General features: G+C 40.9%; 1 protein-coding gene across 1 annotated transcript; it reads left to right on the top strand.

The window, feature by feature from the left end:
• The first annotated feature begins 521 nt into the window (after positions 1 to 521).
• On the top strand, positions 522 to 23,153 carry IL12B (interleukin 12B). Its single transcript, XM_054976342.1, has 8 exons — positions 522 to 589; positions 7,833 to 7,914; positions 11,659 to 11,931; positions 13,215 to 13,341; positions 16,884 to 17,077; positions 20,703 to 20,839; positions 22,522 to 22,667; positions 23,063 to 23,153. The coding sequence occupies exons 2-8, from the start codon at positions 7,833 to 7,835 to the stop codon at positions 23,151 to 23,153; spliced, it is 1,050 nt and encodes a 349-aa protein (XP_054832317.1). The 5' UTR covers positions 522 to 589.
• Positions 23,154 to 23,394: the final 241 nt, after the last annotated feature.

Here is a 23,394-nt window from a genome sequence, read left to right on the forward strand (position 1 = left end):
ATACATACATCTTAAATGTATTTTTATACTATCCATATTACCTTTGATACCATATGTTGTATATGATTGCAACATATTTGCAAATTACACAGTTATCTTTTTGAGTTTTATTTCCTCCTGCTTTTATTCTGAATCAGAAAATTCCTTATTATCATTGCATAGCAATAGATTCAGTGTTTCCCCTTTTTATTATGCATAATATATTCTGGATTCCCAGTGAGGTCATACTACCATATATATCCTTGTGTTTAGTGGAGTATTATATGTGTGTGTGTGTGGCTGGTAAGACAATGAAGTAGGAAAGGAAATTCCTGTTGCATAGCATAAATGTCAATCTAATAATCCAATTTCCTCTTCAGCGATTACTTGGGACTCCCAAACTTTTACTCAGAAATTTCTTTAGTATTTAAATTTTATTGCTTGTAAAAACGGAACTTACTGTCTGTGTTGAAATCCTGTGGCACTGTGGTTAAGTCAAGTATCTCTTTGGTTTCAGAACTTAAGCATATAAAAGCAAACAACACTTAACAGTCATCAGATTCATAACAGACACATTCCCAGGAGCCAAAGCTGGTCGCAACTGCAAAAGGTAAGAAAACCTTTTATTTTTCTAACATTCTTAGCTTCTACACAGACACACAGGTACATTCAAAGTAATGTTGCTAACTTCTATCTAATACATGCTTATCCCACTTCCAGAGCAGCATATGTGTGTTTTTGTTCTGCGTTTTATTTTCACAACAACCCTGTGGAGTGGGGTAGCCTGAGAGAGTATGTGGCCCAGGCTCACTCAGTGAGACTTAATGGCAGAGGCAGTGCAGGAATTTGAACCTAGGTTTCCTAGATCCTAGTCTGAGACTTTAGCAACTACACCACAGTAATAATACAGATTATTATGCTATTAAAGCTGAGATGATGGATGAATGTATCTAAAATGTTTAAAGCAATTAATATACATTTTAATACTATGATGGGTCTTGATATTTTCAAACTCTGTGATTTAAACTATCAGGAAAATTTATGTTGTAATCCTAAATACAATTACTCCAATTTAAACCCATTGAAATCAATGGGTTTCGTATCAAGTAATTCTTTACACAGCTGACCTGTATCAGCAATACAGTAAAGCTACATGACTGGCTATTGAAGCACATTTTTTTATCTACAGACTAGGATCAACTGGATCCACATACTGTAAGATAAGATGACAGGGGAAAAAACCTCCAAAAGATTATTTTTGGTATTGCTTCTGGGGTAGAAAGACTATGAAAACTAATGCTAATCAAAACTAATTCCAGATTTATGCATAATCATAATAATACTTTTGTTTTAATCCTCCTATAATTTAATTATTCTCAGATGCCAGAACACATCTTTATCACTTCCATTTCTATTTTTTATCTGTTCTACATTTTGATATATTTACTTGCAAGTGACAGGCCAGGTTACAATATACTACAAACATAAGAACATAAGAAGAGCCCTGCTAGATCAGAACAGCTGTTCATCCTGTCTTACACAGTGGCCAACCAGTTACTATGGAGGGCCAACAACAAGGCTTAGAGGCCAAGGCCTTCCCCCAAAGTAACAAATTAATATGGCTAAAACAGATAAAAACCCTATTAAAACCTCACCAAGTAACTAGTAAACTCAGTTTCTAAAACCTAGGAAAAACTAAGAAATATTATACAGCCTCTGAAAGATGTTCAGGCTTTGGCAGGGAGGAACGTCCTACAATTGTGCCTAATAGCTTAAGAATAACCCAGTCCTCAGTGTTATTACTGTTGTAACAACTTCTTTTCAGTTCAATACAAATTTACTTACTTATCAGCCAGAGTCTCTCACAGAATTGTCATATGTGTATTATGAAAGTCTGTCTAGGAAGCTGTGCATGTGCTAGGGCTGCCAGGCCAAGCAACCAGCAGGAAGGTTGGGGGAGGGGCATGGAGGAAAATGTGGGACATAAGTGATGTCGCTATGTTTCACTTCTGGAGAAAACTAGAACCAATGTAAGGTAGCTGTAGGAATTGCCAGAAACTCTACAGGAAAACCATAGACTTTCCAACAATTCCTAGACCTACACTATATCACTTCTCTGTTTCCCCTGGAAGTGATGTAGCAAAGTCAGTGGCACCACTTTTTTTATCCTGCCCCCTCCTCCATGCTCCAAAAGCGGAGAGAAAAGAAAACTGCCAGCAGGATGCCTTCCACCATAGCAGGAGCCTTGGCCTCTCTAGTGTGTGAATATAATGCACATCTTAAGAGACCACAAGACATATATTCCAGTCATTTCAGTGATCAAGAAATAATCCATTCATTATTTTTGCTGCAATCACTACAAAAATTTAAACAGAGAACTTAACAAAAGCAGCACAAGATTTTGATAACAGAGTGCAAGTTGCTGACTTACTAGTTTTGGGCTAACTAGGATTGCCATATTTATTTTATTTGTTAACAAGATTTTATCCCACCTTTCAGCCTTCATGGGGCCACCAAGGTGGATAATAAATTAAAATATACAAATTAAAATCTTATCTTAAAAAGCCATTTAAACCTATAAATAAATACATGATTAAAGCAATTTAAAACCAGAGTTTAAAATAAATACAAAAGATAACATTGGAGAGGAAGGAGGAATCACTAAGGGAATGCCAAGTGAAACAAAAAAAAAGTCTTCACCTCCCTGCAGAAGATGTCAACAGAAAGGGACATGCCAATCTCCCTGGGGAGAGAGTGCCAGAATTTTGGTGCCATGACTGACAAAGGCCCTCTCCCAGGTTGCTAGTCACCAAATCTTGAAAGATGTATGGGGCCTCAGAAGATGAACACAGTGGCCAAGTAGATTCATAACAGAGTAGACAGACCTTTAGGCATGTTGGTCCCAAATGTTAACACAAGCACATTGAATTATGCCTGGAAACAAACTGGAAGCTAATGTAAATGAGCCAAGATTGGGGTGACCCTGCGACCCATTCCATTCAACATGGTGGCTGTGGCATTCTACGTCAATTGAAGTTTCTAAATACTTTTCAAGGCAGCTCCATACAGAGCATATTGCAGTAATCTGATTTAGATGGCATTCAGAAGGCAGGTGAGAGGGAGACAGCATGATCTCATCTTTAGGGGAAAAAACTGGAAGTGATGTCACATCTGTGTAATAATTGCTGGAAACTTTATGGTTTTATCATAGAGATTCTTGCAATTCCTAGAGAGATGTGACATCACTTCTGGGTTCTCCTGGAAACAATGTCATGCCATAGCCAATGGCCATCCCCAAGTCCCCCCCCTCTCGATCTCCAGGCTGTTAGCTTAAAAAAAGATATCAAGAAGATGCTCTGTATACCTTAATTTTATGGTTTAAACTAGAATGAGGAATGCACTAGGAAATGAGAACTGTCTCTCTAAAGATTTAAGCCTTGAAATACAGGCAGCTCCCAATTTACAGTCTTGTAGGAATGATATAAAATAATTATTACCCAAGAGGGGAGCTGTAGCCAAGGAAACTGGTTTGCTACACACTTAGGACAAGGAAACAACTTCCAGAAATAGGGATACTGTCTGCAGCTTCTGTGCAGGTGGTTGATGAGGAAATTCTCCTTAGGAGTTTTCAACCCTACAAATTACAGTCCTGTATGAATGGCCCGATGAGGCCAAGTATTGTCAAGCAGCATGGAAAAAGCTATATCCAAAAGTAGGAAATAAATAGATTAAAAAGCAAACCTAAATTATTGCTGAGTTAAAGGATGCAGTTGACCCACCTGTGGAGACACCAAATGTTAGCAAGGAACAGTAGTTGAGTAATCAGAACTAGACATGGGCACAAACCAAAAAAATTTAACGAACCAGCGGTTCGCGGTTTGGTGCCGATGACGATCCCAAGGTTGCAAACCGCAATGAACATTTTCCGTTACTGAACTGGTTTGCGGTTCGTGGGGCATGGAATGGCCCCCATGGCACTTAGAGATCCCATATTCCCGGGGAGTTTTTTGCAGGCTCTCCTACAGCCATCACCCAAGTTTGGACAAGATTGCAAAAGGGATCTTGGAGTTATACCCTCTCCAATCCAAGGCCCCCAGGAAACTCCCACAAAAATCCAAGCTCAATTATACTCTCAGTCTCTCTCCCCAAAGGCTAGCAAGTGGCAAGCAAGAGCTCTGTCCCACTCCACTGCTCGCTGAAAGTGAAACCCAGCCTGGGAGCCCACGGCTATTTATAAGCACAGGTCCCATTGAGCAATGCAGGAGGTCTGTGTTTGGCTATCAGAGCTTCCTATCAGGGTTTGCAGGGATGAGATTGGAGTGCCCATGGCTACAGAACACTCCCTTCCCCCTCCCTCCCCTGGGTGTCTTCTCCCAACTTGTAACTGCTTTGCAGCTTCGTGATTGGAAGGAAGACCTGCCGATCAAGGTAAGCTGGGCTTCCATTCGCGTTTCCGGGGTGACAGAAGGAGCGCAGACAGAGTTCAGGCATTCTCCCGGCTCCGTTGCCAGGGGAATTGATTGCTGGCGCCTGACTGTCTGGCTTCCTGAACCACGGCCGAATGCACCGAACCAGGCCTCTCCTGAATGCTGGTTCGTTGGCTGTGGACAATCACGAACCACCAGATCACGATCGCGCGATCGCCAATTTCATGGGTTTTTGAAGTTCGTAATGCGGTTCGTGCCCATCTCTAATCAGAACCCAAAACTAGCTAAGCCAATAAATTCTCCTCTTTACTCAGTTAAAATATTCAAATGGTTGAAGAAAATAACCTATGGTTTAAATAGTATGCAAAAAAGAGACCAGATTACCAACTTCCTCTTGGTTCAGTAAGGTAGCTCCTTTTATCTTCCACAATACTAGAATCAGACAGGCTGAAGGAACAACTTGTATTGTATTGTATTGTATTCTGAACTCACCCTCTGTCTTCATTCTAACAGTTCTTTCCTCCATTAAGATATTTCCTTCCCTAGGTATGGGTGGCAGCATAGAAATATAGCCCAAATTCAATGGCCCACAACTATTTATAGAGTTTAATTTTTAAATCTGCATGTGACAAAGTAATAACAGGATTTCATCCTTAAGAATCAATGCTGCTAATGGAATTAAAAAAGAATAACTTGAGGAAAGTCATAAAATCTAAGCATACGAGATGTAATAAATTTCATAGGAATCCAAATTCTATTCTGTAACTTCAGCTGTTAAACCTTGCTTGATAACATATGTTTCCTTTGGCCCATCTGTTACCACTCTTGTTTCTGAAAGTTCATTTTCAAGTGGACTTAAAGAGGGGAAACTACCTTCTAATCTGTAGGGCATCTATTATTGTTGTTAGTTACTCACCTTAGTAATTAATTTTATTTGGGTTTACTTAGTATCATTTTAGTTCTTCTAACATCCTTGACAATAGATGTGCTTTTAAGAATCATGCTTAAAGTGTATTCTTATTATTTTTCCTCCTTTAATAGATATTGGGATAAATACCATGATTTTATTCCATTAATGACAGACCCTTCCTCCAATGCAAGAAGCCTTGCACCAGCATAAGAGGCCCACCAGAGGAAGGCTCCTTGCATTGGATGAAAGTTCCACTGTTAAAGAATGGAAACATAGGATCCAACCCATACAATTCTTAGCCATTAGCAGGCATAACATTGTGCCTCCACCGAAGCTAGTGAACTAGGGGGGAACTAGGGGGGAAATGAGGAGTCTGCTGTGTTATCATCTATGATAGCATTCAGTCGACTGCCTAGCTGAATTGATTGATGTGGTCTGTGTGAGTCTGGAGGACTTCTACATCCATGCTGACTTTGCCCTATCTAGTACTGTTCAGGAGGACTTCATGGTGATCATGACAACCATGGATCTTTTCAGGTTGTTGTGAACAGCTCCATGCAACCTGCAGGGCATATGCTTTACCCAATGGACTGCTCTGATCATAATGATCAGAGCAGTCCATCATAATGATGATCAGAGCAGGTCATATTTGTATCATGTCATTGCCAGGGAGAGATCACCAACCAATCAAGGCACAAATCTTGAACTGAGTCTGACTAAACCATTTAAAGAACTGCTCACTAGATAATTGCCCATCTTGATTTCTAACATTCAGCAAAGAAATAGTAAGGTGGATCCAAGCATCCTGCAAGATCCTTCCTCCAGCCTAAGGAGCTTTCCTCCTATATAAGTGATTCTTCCACCTACAAAAGAGCAACTTAAGTTAGAGGAACGGTCCAACTTTGCTTAGTGGAGTGGTGGGATAGGAGTAGGATCCACCCCTCCAATGCCATTGCTGTTTCCCACTGTAAATAATTGTCAATAAGAAATGCTGGTATCCTTAAAGAAGGCCACAATCAGTTCTGTGCTTTAAGAAACCTCTATGTCCAAAAATGTTGGTGGTGGACATTAAAAGAGATAAGTGAGGTAGCAGAGTTTGATATTAGTGCATTGGAAATAAGTAGACAGACTTCTGTGATTTTAGCTCTATAAAAGTACTTTACTACATAACATGGAAAGGGTACATTTGGTAAGAAAATTAAGAATAGCTAACTACATCTTGATGGCTAGAGAGAAAAGCTTTTACTAAGATACAGACTGACTTAGAACTGAGAGCACTAAGATAAAGAGCAATAAAACCTTAGTATATGTTGCTAGCTAATGGCCGCCAATAAACTGGCTCATCCAGTAGACAATCCTAGATTCCTTCATTAAGACTAAAGACTCCCCTTTCTATGGTGGGAACATTTACTCATTTAGGCATAGGCCTAAATAGTCCTATGCTAACTAGCTATCTGACTAAACAAACAGAAGAACAATTTAACTCTTTCATAACTGAATGTAGGACACTTGCAAAAATCCCAACAAAAATCCTATATCCCATTGGCAAGAAGAGCCACCTTGGGGCCTCAGAAAAAGATTCCTTCTGGGCTGTCCTCTCTCCACCTAGACCCTTCCAAAGCATAATAGAAAACAAATCATATGATTAGTCCTACTCCAATCCACCAAATTCAGTTGCTTTGGACTAGATGGGATTAATAAATTCAAGCGGAATCCTTCCTGACAAGACAGAAGTAATGACGGGGGATTTGGATTTGGGGAGGAGGTCCCTGATCTTGATGGTATTATACTCCCCCAAAACAGCATGTGTGTAGTCTGGCAGTTTTCCTTGACCTAGACTTGCTACTGAATTATCAGGTGGTAGTTGTGGAATTAGTAGAATTTCTTACATTAATTGGTTTAACTCAAACTTTTATGCTTCAATGTGAATTTTTTCCAATGATTTATTTTCAGGTGATTTACAAAAATTGAAATAATAACAGCCTTTGATTCTTGTGGTTCTGGGTTTGGGATTAAGCAATTTATCAAGCAGCTGGTAGATTTATTCTTTTCTTATGCTGATGACTCAGAATATCTTTTGAATGTAAACGACCCAGTGATGTCTTGGATGAAGTTTAAGAGCTTGGAGCTACAGGGATCCAAATATAGGGATGGAAATGTTTGGTTTAAAGAAAAGCACTTTATAGTCTATAGCCTATCTATCCTTTCCTATCTTGAAAATACTTTGTTGCTATTTGCTAACATTGCTACCTCTTGAATCTTATCCTAGAGATATCCTGAGATGTTTTGGATAAAGGAAATTTTGGCTTCACTATCTACAGAAGAGTCAGCAAGCATGCATATAAGAAAGCAGTAGTTTATTGAGGCAAGGAGCATCCTTTACATAAGCAAAGAAAGAAGCAAAGTTATTTCCAAATTTTTAGGCACTTCTAACGGACCTCAGTTCAGGCATTACCAGATACAGTAACTGTTTGATCCTTTCTGAAAAGAATCTTTAATGTTAATTTCATTCACAGATGGCATTCTGGTCGTTCATCCTGATTTCTGTACTTTGCTTTGCTGCTCATTCAGAAGCAAAATGGAAACTGAAGGACAATGGTAAGTTATCTGTATTAAAATAACTCCCACATCTAAGGTACCTAGCATGGCATTCCGTACAGGCAGGAGAGATTTTCATCTTCCCATTTCTGCAGATGACATCCTTACCTTCTCTCATAGCCCTCCAGTGCTTGGGGGACCTTCACAGCAACACTCCATGAATCACAAGGGACTACCACTATACAGAAAACTGGCCTCCATCACCTTGTGTACCTGCAGAAGCGCTTTGGATGTAGATCTCTCTGGATCCAAATGTATACAAGGGCATATTTGAGCAAGTTTAGGGCAAGTTCAGTTCTGATTTAAGGGCAAATATTATGTTGGCATTGTAGGATAAAGCAGAGCAATTCAGAGACCACAGCTAAGCATGAGTGTGTGCTGCTGATGAGGCAATAAACTCGCACAGAGTCCACTTATTTCAGTAAAGAAAATGAGAGTTCTTTTATTTAGGAACTCCACTCAGGATAGGAAAGAGGAGCGATAGAATCTAATCTAAACTATTTAAGCTAGGGTGCTGGTGGATACAAGAACTGAGCCCTGTGTCCTCCATGGCAGCAAGATGGAGAGTGTGTGTGTGTGTGTTCTCATGAGAGAGTTGAAGAAGAAAGAGGAAGAAAGTTCTCTGAGACTATCAGTCTGCACACCAAAGAGATAGCATTGGCTAGACGCAGAGTGTCTTCCTCTCTGTCTCTACCTCTATAGTAAGCCCCCTCCATAACCTGAGAACGGGAACAAGGGACAGTGTGTAAGTCCTTCACTTCTTATACATTAAGCAGTCCTAACAATTTGATAAGAATGCCAACAACCTGGCGGCGGGGGGATGAGGGGGCTGTCCTGCCCCTTTAATAAAGGTCTAAAGTGTGGAAATAGGCATCCAAGGTTTTCAGTGGCAAGAAGATAAATAACGTCACTTCCTAAATAACATCCCATTAAGCCTCTGTCAAGGGGCCGGACATTTTTTCTTCAGGTTGTTGGCAACCTACGGTTTGGATATTAGGATTATTTTATGAATTTGTGGGAGCCCTGGAAGTTTCTGTAAACATTTCATTCATGTTCTAGCTGACCCCAGAAACCATCAATTTCCCTATTCACTGTCTGCATATTTCATAAGTTTCAGTCTGCTTCAGTCAGAAAATAGGAAGATCATAGTGAGACAGCTTTTATGCAAATGCCAAAGCATAAAAAAAATCATTTATACAAAATGAGAGAGAGACAGAGAGAGATCATTTAGTCACTATGAGCAGAACCACAAGTGACAAAAGGCACAGGTTGGACACTTGTCAGCTTCGCTCAAGTTTTGATGGGAAATGTAGGCATCCTAGACTTGCAGCCTGGCTCTCTGACTGCTGTCCAATGGACTTTTCAACTGTCACTTGTCCAACATTCCGCCAAGCTGCCTACATTTCCCATCAAAACTTGAGGGAAGCTGACAAGTGTCCAACCTGTGCCTTTTGTCACTTGTGGTTCCGCTCTATGTATGTGATAGTAATAAGCTTAACATGTAATACACACAACATGGAACAACCCAGTGAAAGGCCAGACTAGAAATAAAAATAAGTCTTCAGATAGCAAGAGGATTTCTAAGGCATTCCAGATGTCTTCACACTTATGCATACAACAACCCAAGAATATCTGGGGTGCTTTCTTTTGCAGTTACAGCACCCTTCTGGCTAACATTTCCCCAAATCAGGTATGCCATTTGCCTGCTTTGAGCAGGCAATCTTCCTTCCCACTAGTTCGGGCCACTGCAAGAAGTAGTGGGAGGCAGAAATGATGATGCACAATGCATCAATGTCATGTCTAAGTAAAAACTAGGCATGACATCATTGTGTCAGCTAGTGCTCTGGAAACTCTATAGCAATACCCAGACATGACATCGAGGCATTGTGCACTGTCATGTCTACCACTTGCCCTATCCTCAAAACTCCCAGGGGTGCCAGGTGGTGGCCTGGCATCCCTGCCCAACTGCTATGGTAGAGCCTCACCACAAGTTGGCCACTAGTTACATTAGCCCACAGGACTCTCCAGAGATTCTTCTTGTACTTGTATATTAGCTGCTGTGGCCACTGCAGCTACTCTCATGATTTTCTTGGATTCACCCCACCACAACGCTTTGTCCTTTGTGATCATCCCTTGAATCTAACATAATGAAACAGGTAAGAGTGAAGGGAGCATGAAAGGAACAGAAAAAAGAGCACATGAAGCTTCCGCCAACAATTATAAATGTACATGGAGAATGCTTGGGTTGCAATCTGGCAATCTCTCCAGAACAGCAGTATACTCAGAATTAAAACACTCCAGGAACAAGCTGATCTGAGTAGATCCTGCTGGCAGCATGAAGTGACCACTGAGCATAGACCAAGTCAATGGTGGCAAAGGAGAAGGTGGCAGGTGACCCTACATCCGGTGTGGCAGCTGCCAGCTGGGTCCAAGGGCAGCAACTCTTTGAACAATGCCTATCAGGAAATAGACCCATTGGAACAACTTAAAACCAAGCAATCTCAAGGTCCTGATGGTATACTCCTAAGAGTTCTTATGGAACTCAAATGTGAGGTTTTGAATCTATTGACCCATATATGTAACTTATCACTAAAATCAGCCCCTATACAAAAGGCTGGAGAGTAGTAATTATTACACCGATTTTTAAAATAGGGGTCCAAAGGGGAAGCAGAAAATTACAAGCCTGTTAGCCTAGCATCCATCCCAGGCAAATTAATAGAAACTGTGATCAAAGATAGAATTATTAGGCGCATAGAGGAACAAAGCCTGCTGAGTGAAAATCAATTTGGCTTCTGCAAAGGCAAGTCCTGCCTCATCCATCTGTTGGAGTTTTTTTGTGAAAGGGTACAAGCATGTAGATAAGGGCAATAAGGGCACCTCTACATTCAGAGGCAGCGAACCTCTGAATATCAGAGCCAGGAGGCACCTTCATGGGAAGTTCTCAATCTCTATGCCCTGTTGTTAGCCTTCCATAGCAATTGGTTGTCCACTCTGAGAGACGGGATGCTTGTCTAGATGGACCACTGGTCTGATCCCGCAGGGCTCTTCTTATGTTATGTTCTCATGCCTTCTAGGACAGAGGCCCAATGGAGACATTCCAAGTGAGGTAAATCCCTAATTAGGATATCCAGGCTTTCTTTTCCAACTGGCTAGGACAGTCAGAGGCAGGCGCTCAAAGGAAGACCAAGAATGAACCCAATAAACAATGTAATAGAATTAGGACTGCAACAGTTAGGGAAACATTACAAGGAGAGAAAACCTATCAAGTATGACATAAAAATGCAGAAAATAGAATTGCAAAAGTAAAAGACAGTGCAGTAAGAACATGATCATATATACAATAAACATTAAAATATACTACAATCTTGTTCTTTTTTTATTTAAAAAAATCCTCCTGAACCATTCCATTATACAATAGTCTGGTTTCTTTTATTATAAAGTCCCCCTGAATAATTCTGTTTTATTCGATTGATAGATTAATACACACCAGTGTATGTCAGTACAGCCACACAGCCACCAGAATTGTCTTGAAACTCATTCATTTGTCAAGGGCACTGCTTAAAGAGAAATTGTTTCCTGGTACACACATAAGTGTTAATGTTGTCTGAGGCTCTCTTTATATTCAGGATAGAAACAGAGATGTAACAGTGATCAAACTGGCCAACGTTTTGGAACATAATACTGCAAGCTACTTGATTTAGCCAAAAGGTATCAATTTTTCAAATCTGTTTTTGCAATATTCAGTCTACATCATAGATTCAGAATGGACAGCTGATGCACAACATGAAACCATAACTCTCCAATGCAATGTCTCTGGAAATCACAACAACACATCGGTCTACTGGAAGAAAGACAACAAGCGAGGCAGACATGGTGCAAATTGGGAAATAAAAGTGAGGGAGCCTCGAGATGCTGGCAATTTCACCTGCTGGAGTAGTAAAAACCATGAGCTTTTAAGTTACACTACTCTGTATGTTGCTAAGAAAATTCCAATAGGGGAAATTCTCGAAAATAACGGTAAGCCTGTGAGTTTTTCTCAGAATGTCCAGTTACTGCAATCTGCATAAATAACATGTTGCACAAATAATTTTTAAAATATTATTATGCCTGTTATTATCAAGCACATAATTACATGATACAAATTAAAAGCTGAGTAAACCTGAGATCATGGTCATCAATTTCCACCATTCTGGGTGGAGTGTATGTACAGTATGTCAGCATGCCTCTTTGTAATCTGGGACCCTAACTAAAGGCAAAAGTCTTTGAGGATTTATTTCATTGCCACCTTAATACTGAAACACATTCATGTAAAATGACCTAATGCTGAATTGTTTTTATTGTTCTTTTATGTGTAACTCTAAAACTATACTCCTGTTTAGTAACCATGTTGATTTAGTAACCATGTTTTTGCATTCTTTTTTTATTGTTTTTGCAGAGTCCTGTGCAAGTGAAATTGGCTGACCTATGTTAATTTCACCTCCTAACTAGGGATGAAATTGATCAACCTCATCTACTTAGCTAGGAGGTGAAAGTGATGAAGATCAGTCAATTTCATTTGCATCTGCTCTCTGCAAAAAGAATAGGAAAGGAACTTCCCCTTGGTGCTTTCAAACCAGTGATTCATCGATCCTGCAATGAACAACATTTTTTAAAAAGAGGAAAGAGGAGATTGGAGGTGAGATGGAAAGGAGGAGAGAAGGAGCGGCTGGATAGACATCCACAATGAAGTGAGAATCACAATGGGAGGGATTTTCTCTCTCTCTTGCAAAAGGCCTTGACTTTTTTCCTGCCTCCTGCTACATCCCCCCACCCCTGCTCCCAGAGGAAAACCCAAGCCAAGTGGGTTTTTGAAAGAGAGAGGGAGATTCCCCAATGGAGAATCTTATCGAGCAGCTGTTCTTTGTAAGACTACTCTTCCCAGAGAACCTTGCAGGACCCAACACATGAAGAACACGTGTCGAGCATCTCATGTAGTTTGACTCTTAGCTTCTACGTCTCTACATCTTGATGGTTTTACTGCAACAAGACAATAACTGAACAGTAATGGCATCCTGAGTACATGAAGGAATGTCAATTGCACCCCCAATAAAACTGATCAGCCAATAATCAATCCTAGATCCCTTCTTCTCTGGCAGAAAGATTCTACTCTAAAGCCAATTGGCCATTAAGCTAAAACTTGCTAGTACAAATTAACTTAAACAACAGGTTAATTCTGAAAGCATGACACTTGCTAAAATCCCATCACATACTCTAATGGAACCACTCTTAAAAGTATACCTTTTTTGTTTGTTTTATTCTAGAATCAAACAATTCAAGCAACTTCAGATGCACAGCAAAAAATTATTCTGGAATCTTCACGTGTTCATGGATGAGAAATTCCGAAAGCCAACCTCAAAGCACGAAGTTTGCAGTCAGAAGTCTAAATATGTGAGACCCTGCTTTTTATATATTGTTACATACAATTCAGTATAGAAAATTGGTCCAGTAGGTAAGGAAGGATACCTAGAATGTCCATAGGCAAGTCATTGAATGGAGGTGGTGATCAAGCAGACAGCTTAGCCAGTGAGTGGGATTCTCACCCCTCCCGCTGTTACCAGAATTGGTCTCCTTGCGAGTAAGAGAATTTGTGGGAGAATTAGCAAGCAAGGAAGACAGCGATGCAAGAGGCCGATAACTATGGGATCTTGTGCACCAATGTCTATGGGGATCCATTCCTCTAGAGGACCCTTTCAATAAGCAGGCAGATATTGGTGGAGCCAGTTTGGTGTAGTGGTTAAGAGCACCACTTGCATAGCCGGGTTTGATTCCCCACTCCTCCACTTGAAGCCAGCTGGGTGACCTTGGGCTAGTCACGGCTCTCTGGAGCTCTCTCAGCCCCACCCACCTCACAGGGTGTTTTATTGTGGGGATATTAACCTCTCTGAGTGGGCATTAAGTTGTCCTGAAGGGCGGATTATAAATTGAATGTTGTTGTTATTATTATTATTCAATCAAAAAGGGTTTTTTATTTAAAATATTACAGCTCAATTGCACACAAAACACACAGCACACACATACAGAGCTAACTAGAAAAAAACAGGGAGGAAAGTTGGAGAGAGTTGCAGAGTTGGTTTTATAGTTACCAGGTCCAGAAGATTGAGAGTGTAAAATGGAGAGCAGCTTCAGTGACCAGTACTTCATGGCAAGAGGGAGAAGGGCTCAGACATGCCATCTGAGGGCATGTGGAGGGTCCAGAACACACACACACTGAGCACATGGGAGGACAGTCATATATACGGTGTAACATGCCCTGAGGTAGGACTGAGAGTCTCTGCCCTAAAACAATGCCTTAATGTATATATTGTCGAAGGCTTTCATGGCCGGAGAATGTTAGTTGTTGTAGATTTTCCGGGCTGTATGGCTGTGGTCTTGGCATTGTAGTTCCTGACATTTTGCCAGCAGCTGTGACTGGCATCTTCAGAGGTGTAGCATCGAAAGACAGAGATCTCTCAGTGTCAATGTGTGGAGAAGATGTTAGCAGGTAATGAAGATGTTAGCAAAAAGAACCTAAATGGTTCTTCCCAGGGTGGAACAAAGAACTGGGAAACTGTCTCCAAGGTGAGACAATAAGGCTGGTGAACTGTCTCCAAGGTGGGACAATGAACTAGGAAAGAACTATAGGTGTAAAAAGAGGAACTATAGGTGTAAAATGATTATTTGATGACCCATGATGGCTGAATGGGTGAGGCTACAATAGGAGAGTGGGTATAGGGTAGAATTGGTAGGGTGTGTGAATGGATTCATCCAAGTACCTCTGGAGACCTCCATTGTTCTATGGTTATGCACAAACTCCAGGGTGTGGGGCTAAGTTAGTCTTACTTCTCTTCTCACATTCCAGTACTTTTCCATCTCCTGCCTAGCCAGGCAGCTTGTCTGTGTTTTAAACACATGAGCATAGGAGCTTATGATATTGCCATATTAATAAGCCTTAATATCGTGAGGGCAAGTATGACCACTTACACCTATGGATCTTGCAGGTCCCTGCTTATATAGTTAAAATTGTGTACAGCCCATTGCCCTGAGTGGTAAGAACTTCCAGGGATAGAACCTTTCAAGAAGAGAGCCCTGCAGAATTATGATGTTTTGTAACATTTGCTTTATTTATAAATACACAGGTATAGGTGGAATAGGTGGAGGCACAGAAGCACTCCTGTGTCAATTACCCAGAGAGAGAGAGAGAGAGAGAGAGAGAGAGAGTCTACTCTACAAAGTGCTTCAGCCCACTCCTAGAATAGCCTGCCCTGCCCACTTCTCTCTCTGTTTCTCAACATCTGAACTGCATTCCTTTCACTCTGGCTCACACTTGCCCCTCCCTTCAGGAAGGAGGGAGGTCCCCAACGGGTGCTTGAATGAAGCCATTTCCCTATATTTAAGGCCTTATGAGGAGATATCTACCATTGTGATACATTGTCATTCTTTGTCATATAGTGTAGATCACCATTTCAAAATCCATGGGTGCCAAACCAAAAGTGGATTGTGAAGTTTGAGAAAGTGGGTCTATTGTTGAGGTTAGCTGGATGACTCTGGTCACACCTGATCTAGATATAGGCATACACTTAAGAAGTCCTAAGCATCTAATTAGCTTTCCTATATCAAACCATTTAATTCCTGGCAAGAGGTACACCACAGATAATGTTTTAGGTTTGTTACCGAGTATAGTACAAAAGTAGTACTATCACAGAATCTTTACTTCCATTCTAAGCCTTTATTATTACAATATAATTACTTAGCAATTTTAATATCCAGTCAATCAACAGAAAATCTTAGCATCCATAATAACAACTACAAAGACCATTTAGGAGAGCAATTGCATGAGTCCAAAAAGGTATCACCTAAAGATAAGAAGGTCACAGGCAAGGAGCCCCTTCTAGGAAGTAGATCTGAATCGATTCCGCTTGTCATATTTATAGCTTTTCAGAACCATCTCTTTACAATCGCTATCTGTCCTGCTTCAAAGGGACTCACATTCTTAGTTAACCTACTATCTTACAACTTCAAACACCAGACAAGGTTATCCATATTTGAAACATCTTAAAATATATAAAAATAGTTGCTACCACTTATCTTAACCAAGACTATATAAAATTAGTGATTACAAGTTTCTCATACATATGAATATCTTTTGGCCCTCAACTAATACATCGATCCTTGAGTAATATTGTTCGCTTCTATGAAGTTACACATTCCTGACATTCTCAGATGCTTTCTTTACCTGGGCCTTAGTACATTGTGGGCAGCGATATAAGTTAGATGGCTCTTCTAATCTACACAAAGCCATACAATTGTAGTACTCTATTGTTTCATGCTCCTCTCCAAGGTTGTTTTATTCTAGGCCTCTAGACTTCCTTTGTGACCTGTCTAGTTACGGGGCTGGGCTAGCCCTGTTTCTGTGTACAAAGGGATTTTCTATGACTTTCTTGGTCATATCCAGCAACTGTTCTCCTATAGTACTTTTAGCTATATCAACAACAAGGCATAATTCCTGCCAGCTGAGAATAGTCTTAATGCACTTGATGAAATAGACACAATGACTAATAATTTATAGCACAGTAGATCTCTTAGGCTTGGATCCTATGAATTTTTGTGCATGCTATGCAGAGGAGCATGCTATATGTGGATCATGTTTCCTCTTCCTCTAGCACTTATGCTTGCAAAAGAGCCCAATGAAAACCATCATTGTGCAAATGAAAGTTTTAGTGGAAGAGAAAGTGTGCTCCACGGCAGAGACTATCTACTATGCATGGAACTCATTCATAGGATCCAAGCCTTTGTCATTAAGGTGCATTTCAGGTGTTTTTGTTGCAAAAGATTACCCCTCTGAAAACTATTTTCTGAATGCCTATAACTAAAAATGTCCTGGTTTCTTGAGTTTTGTTATTGGAAAAAAAACATAGTATGCAATTCTATCTCTTTTTTGAATTCATGTATAGTGATACTTCGGAGAGCATAACTTGTGAGGAACCCATAAGAGATTCTGCTACATCACAAAGATACTCAGTTTCCTGCAAGAAAGAGAGATCCTGTGAATCTGCTGAAGAGTATCAGCAAATTTCAATGGTTGTAGATGCTTTTGATGAACATCTATATGAAAACGACACACACAGCTTCTTCATCAGAGATATCCGTGAGTAAGGCTGGAAGTGCCCTTTCTCAGTTTATCGGGATTTGGAAAACTGCAACAAGTATGATTCTTACTAAAGCAACCATTTCTTTTTAATATTATTTAAGAACTAGCAACAAAGCCCGTTGTGGGGGAAAATACAATGAGCTCTAGAAAAGGGAGGGTGGGCAGGCAGGCATTCTTTCCTCCTCCATCACTGATTCCAGCTGATGAAGGAAGGGGTTTAGGCATTGTCATCTGCTCCACACCCGATCTGCCTGATCTTGGTCATGTGAAGGGGTGGTGGACTTTGCTACCTGCTCCATGAGTGATACATGCCGGGTTAAGGGGGGGCATTGTCTCCTGTTCTGCGCCTGACTAAGGCTAGGTAAAGGGGGGCAGGCATTGCCACCTGCTCCCCACTGGGTGGAGGAACAAGCATTGCCTTCTGCTCTGAGCCTGATCCCAGCTGGGTGAAGGTGGGTGGTGGCCTTTACTACCTTCTCTGCTCCTGATCCAAGCTGGGTGAAGGGGGTGCAGGCATTGCCACCTGCTCTGCTCCTGATTCTGGCAGGTTGAAGGGGGGACAGGCATTGCTGCATGCTTGGCTCCTGACTCCAGCAGTGGGCATTGCCACCTGCTCAGTGGCTTATTCTGGTAGGTTGAAGAGGGTGGGCATTGCCACCTGCTGGGTGAAGGGAAGAAGGGCATTGCCACTTGCTCTGCACCTGATCCCAGCCAGGTGAAGGTACGAGGTGGTCATTGCCACCTGCTCTACTCCTGATCCCAAATGGGTGATGGGGGTGGGCATTGCCACCTGCTCCGCCACTAATACCAGCTGGGTTAAGGCAGGGGATGGCATTGCCACCTGCTCCTCTCCTAATAGCAGCTGGGCTAAGATAGGGCATGGCCATTGCCACCTACTTCGCTCCTAATACCAGCTGGGTTAAAGTGGAGGATGGGCATTGCCACCTGCTCCGCCACTAATACCAGCTGGGTTAAGGCAGGGGAGGGCATTGCCACCTGCTCCTCTCCTAATAGCAGCTGGGTTAAGGTGGGGAATGGGCATTGCCACCTGCTCCACTCCTAATACCAAATGGGCTAAGGTGGAGGGGTCTGCATTGCCACCTGCTCTGCTCCTAACACCAGCTGGGTTAAGATGGAGAGAGGGCATTGCCACCTTCTCCACTCCTAATACCAGCTGGGTTAAGTTGGGTGGTGGGCATTGCCACCAGCAGAGGTCATAGCTGTGGGTAAAATGCATAGCCAAGGGCAGTCATGGAAGAGGTAGCAATCTTAGATGAGTGCTTGAGAAAAAGATTATCAATTTCCAAGTAATTTTTTTAAAGGAAAGTAGTGCTTTGAAATCCCTGTGCATGAAGAATCATCCTACTAAGTTAGTGATGCCATGTAATGTTCTCTGAGGAATCGTGTCTATAACCAAGAAGATTCCTACATGTTCTTTTCATATAGATGAATATAGATAGGCACCTTGGCTCATCCAGTTATTGAATGCCCAAATTTCAGTGAGGAGAGACAAAGATGGATTACTTTGATACTTGAGAAGAATGAGCTCACAAATATTAATCAGAGCCTTTCTTTTCTTTTATAAGATAAGGACCCATACATTACCAGTCATTGGCATCCTACCTTTTAGTAATCCAGTCTAAAATTAGAAACTTTTTGTGATTGGAGTGAGATTATTTTATCACTATTATTGGTAATAGTAGTACTAGTATTTTGGTTTTTGTTTGTTAATGTGGAATCAGGCTTACAGCTATGGCCAAAAGAGCTGTACCAGGAAAGGAAAGGATATAGATTAATACACATTTGAAACAATTTTATCACATTTTCCTTATAGAGTTTCAGGCCTAAAGATGGTAAATGTTGGGCACACTCCCCCTTTTATGGTGTTTTTAAAATTCTCCCCAAATTCTGGGCATAATGAAAAAACACTTTAGGAATGTTTTGGGGGTTTGGAGGAGGCTATCTCCTCCTGTTTGGGAACTATGCCATTTCCTTTATAGCCCCACAAGGAAAGGAGCTAGAGACTTACCCTTTTAAAAAATGAAAGCTGGGAATTCGGAGAACCCTGTAGGCCTATTGCTATATACTATACTATTATAGCAGTATACTGTTTTTAGACTGCCATTTTTAAAGCCCCTTGCCAATTAAAGAAGCCCTCCAGTGGCAGGGGGCAAAACAGCTGCTGCAACAGTGAGCTTCATGGGAGTCCAGGAACTTACCAGCCCACCCCCCATTTTCTGATTGTGGGATGGGATCTGTTACCTCTGATACCAGTAGCAGGAAGAAGCCTCCAGTGGGGACAATGCTGGTATGGTTAAGTCCTGGGTTGACTTCTTCTCTTTCCCTCCCCACTACTGCTGCCTGGATGGGTGTGTGTGTGTGAAGGGTTGGCAAAATTAATGGTACTAAATTTTCAGGACCTGGGTGGGGGGGAAGCCCTTGAAAAACCTCCCAAACTGGTAACAACACTTTCAAAAAATTAGGATTACAAAAACAGTGCCTGCTTGAAATTATTACAACCATTTTTAAACTGCACTTTCTGGATTCGACTTGGTAATGTTGAACTTCTGAGGAAATGTATGAATCCACATAATTGGGAACTATCTCAGTTATGTGTAAGCATACGCATATGCTATTCAGAGCTCCCCAAGATTACTCTGATGCTGCTAGTGTTAAACTTTAAGCACCAAAACTGGTGTAGTGGCATTTGATTTTCTAAGCCACTGTTTTTTTTATTTATGTTCTGCATTAGTTACTGAAAAATAAAGGGCTCTGATATCCAGCGGCTTCCTGGTTCCTTTCCTACACTTAAACAAGTCAATCCTTAATGTAAAAAAAGGGGGAAAGTATAAAGCCAATTGGTGTTTTCCACCAAAAAAAGAGATACAGTTGCAATAACTTTCTTTTTCAACACAAATATAGAAATAGAGACAACGATCTATTCATGGTCTCCTTATTAAACATTTACGGTCATGGTTTAAATCAGAACCTGAACTCATGGGAAAACACTCAGACAATGTTTCAAAATGCCTACCTTGCATAGTAGTGGTTTTTTTAAAAAAACATTATTTTCCTGTAGTTGAAAACATTTTGGAGCTAGAAGAAATACAGATATGAAGAAATAGTTGATGACAACCAGCCATTTTCTATGCTTCTCACAATACTCTAAGAGAATGTCGACATGAGGAGGCTCGGAGCACTTAATTCCATTCTAACTAGCATTTACCTATATTGTCGTACTTTCCCAGGAAGAGGTAGAAGAGTGGAAACTCTTGTGTGTTGATATACTGGCCAGTTGATAAGGTCCATGTTTTTAATTAATGTGATGAGAGGAAGCAAAACAGCCGCTCTGTATAACAAGCCTTTCTGCAAGGGAATAGATCCTACAGCAAATTCAAAACCTCCTTTTACCAAATGTTTCACATCATTTCTAGAAGTTCTTCTTACATTTACCTTTCTAGTGAATGGGCTTTCATTACTTCTTCTGTGGTAGTTAGCTAATACACACTCTCATCACAGCCCCTAACTCAAATTAGGACGTACAGAACTCTTTATGATAAAGTGCACATAAAGTTTGCAAATATACATTTTAAACTAATGCTGATTGAATTGTGTCTTGCAGTAAAACCTGATGTTATTGAATGTGAAACAAGAAGAATTGGGTCATCCAGGTTCCTAGTGACTTGGAACCCCCCGCAAACCTGGAGTAAGCCATTATCTTATTTTGGACTGTCATACCAGATCAAAACTGACGAAGAGGTAATTATTTTCTAACTAGATTATTTTCTAACTTCCTTTTATGGTATGTTTGCATACTTTCCAGCATGGGAAAATACCAAGAGAAGTTATAAATTGTGAAGACAGATGGAAAATTTACAGCACAATAAGCTCTGAAGTCATTGAAGTCAATGAGCCGAGAAGGGTATAATTCTGGTTAGGATCGCACCATGACTGAAATGTTTTTTAATTGGATCAGATAACAAGCCAACTAGGCCACAATTTTATTTCAAACACTGACCATCTCAACTGCCCTGAGAAGCTCACAGCCAAGAGATAATTAAGACAGTATTTCCATTATCCTCAGCATTCACTATTCACAAGTTTAGTACCGTTTATGGAATACCTGATGTAATAACCTTATGAGTATTCCAACCTCTTTCTCTGCCACCCAGTAACTGCATGAACTCATGAGCCCAGCTTAGTATTATTCTACTTTTTCACAATGCTGTAATTACAGTACTTCCATATCAATGAACCTGTCCTTCCTTTCATTAGATGAATCAGTAGTGTTCCCATAAAATGAGAATTTCATATTTCTTTCTGTTGGACAAAGTTATGAAAAGATTTTAAGCCTGGGCCTTATTGTAATACAGATGACTAAGCATAAAAGAACCACTTTACACAGTTTTAATTCTATGAATATTATTTCCCTTCTTAAAACTTAATTTTAAAACAGCTGCAATCATAGTAGGAGACCATTATGCATTATGTAAGCTTGTGGCTTACAATGGACTGTCAAATTTTCCTTCTGCAAAGGTTTATTAAGTACATAAGGCAATGATACAGACAGGAGTGGCATCAGGGTTTCTGGCGCCTGCGGCCGGCTGGCAGGGTGCACGCGCACACGCGCGCACGCACACACCAGCCTGCGTGATGACTTCATGTGTGATGTCATCATGGTCGTGCGCACAAGCCAGCCCAATTGCTGTGGCGGGCGGCTGGGATGGTGGGTGGGTGGCCTCCCAGCTCTCTCGCTTGGTTGCCCTATGCCGCCCCAGGCGCCTGCCCACGGCTGCTGTGCCCAGCCGGGGGCATGTACTGGCGCCGGTGGCAGCACAGGACAGGAGGGCTGGGAGGCTGCAGCTCCGTGGCACTCGCTCCCGCCTCCAGCGCCTCCTCTGGCGCCCCCTCCAGCGCCCCGCACCCTGAGGCAACCGCCTACCTGGCCTCAGTGGGCATGCCGGCCCTGGATACAGAGAGAACATGTGGTGGTAAAGATGAAAAATCAGGTAAACTGAGGTTCATGAAGGAGACATACCAGCCAAAATCTGTGGTCAATCATTACCAGGGGTGAGTTAATTTGACAATTAGAACAGAAGCCATGACAAACAGAGGACAGAATACCATGAGATATTTGTTTGCCATAAACCCAAGAGTGTATAAATTAGCCCAACAGCATATAAATTGCTGGATGCCAAAATACTTTATAACCTGCAAACAGGTAGTCCACTGATTGAAATCCGATAACAGTCCAACAGGTGAGAGTTTTTCAAGCGTGTAGAGCCAACATAGTTATTACATATTGATCTCCGTAACTTCTATCCAGTTTAAAGATCAATCATTGTTACCTCTGGAAGTCTTGCTGGAAGTGTGTTTCATTTGTGCTTATTGCCATTTTTTTTACACATCATTAAATTGAGTTGTGCTTTTATTCTCATCAGACTTGTGCTGTTGATAACCCTGTACCACAAGAAAATGGAAGTACCGTAGGTTGCCATATTAAAACGCGAGGTGACAAGATATATATCCAATCCAAGGATGGCTACAACAAGAATTCTTCTTGGAGTGAATGGTCTAAGCCTTGCAGGTATAAAAGACATTATAAGCACATTTGCAAAATTTTAGTGGATTTATATCAGCACAATTTTCTTTTGGAGTATTTTGGTCACTATTTGCACCCATTGGAATATATTAAATTATTTTAGAAAGGAAGAACGTATGTATACATTAGTTTATTTCAGTTAACTCTTATAATACATTGTCTCCTATTTTTTTATTCATTCTTTCAATAATACAAACACTTCTGATGATTAATACTAGGGTTCTTTATAGGCACAATGAAGCAATTATTTTTGAAGTGCTTTATTGATGTGAAGAGCATCTACTTAATAATATCATTCTGGGGATTTCCAGCTACTCTATGACCGCCTAGTACTTCAAAGTTTTCCAAAGTGTTTAAATGCCCTGGTTACTTTGTTATAGAACAATGGCAGGCAATATCCCTGTTGTCTATGAAGGAGAGGTAGAGGAAGAAGTAGCAATTATCCTTTGTTTTCTGAAGAGGAAAGTCTAGAAATCTTATTATGATTTCTCTGAATCTTGTCACAGGCACTAGTTTTTTTCAGAGTATTGAAAGCAGAATAACAGTCATCTTTGCTCAAGGTCTATATATTCATCCCATAGTTTTCACAGGTTAAAGTAGTGTTCCCCAAACCAGCAAAATTTGCTTGGTTAGAAAAGGTCTACAATAAAAGCAATGTGTGAGTACATGATATCCATGCCATACTGCGTTCTATTACATCTGTTATGTCTCT

The sequence above is a fragment of the Eublepharis macularius genome, chromosome 4 (genome assembly GCF_028583425.1).
Source record: "Eublepharis macularius isolate TG4126 chromosome 4, MPM_Emac_v1.0, whole genome shotgun sequence".
Lineage (NCBI taxonomy): Eukaryota > Metazoa > Chordata > Lepidosauria > Squamata > Eublepharidae > Eublepharis > Eublepharis macularius.

Bases quoted from the DNA above. Each gene is read 5' to 3' on its own strand.
- IL12B (XM_054976342.1), top strand. From the start codon at position 7,833: ATGGCATTCTGGTCGTTCATCCTGATTTCTGTACTTTGCTTTGCTGCT. The intron at 20,840-22,521 runs GTAATTATTTTC...TATTCTCATCAG, and splicing joins AGATCAAAACTGACGAAGAG to ACTTGTGCTGTTGATAACCC. The intron at 22,668-23,062 runs GTATAAAAGACA...ACTTTGTTATAG, and splicing joins GAATGGTCTAAGCCTTGCAG to AACAATGGCAGGCAATATCC.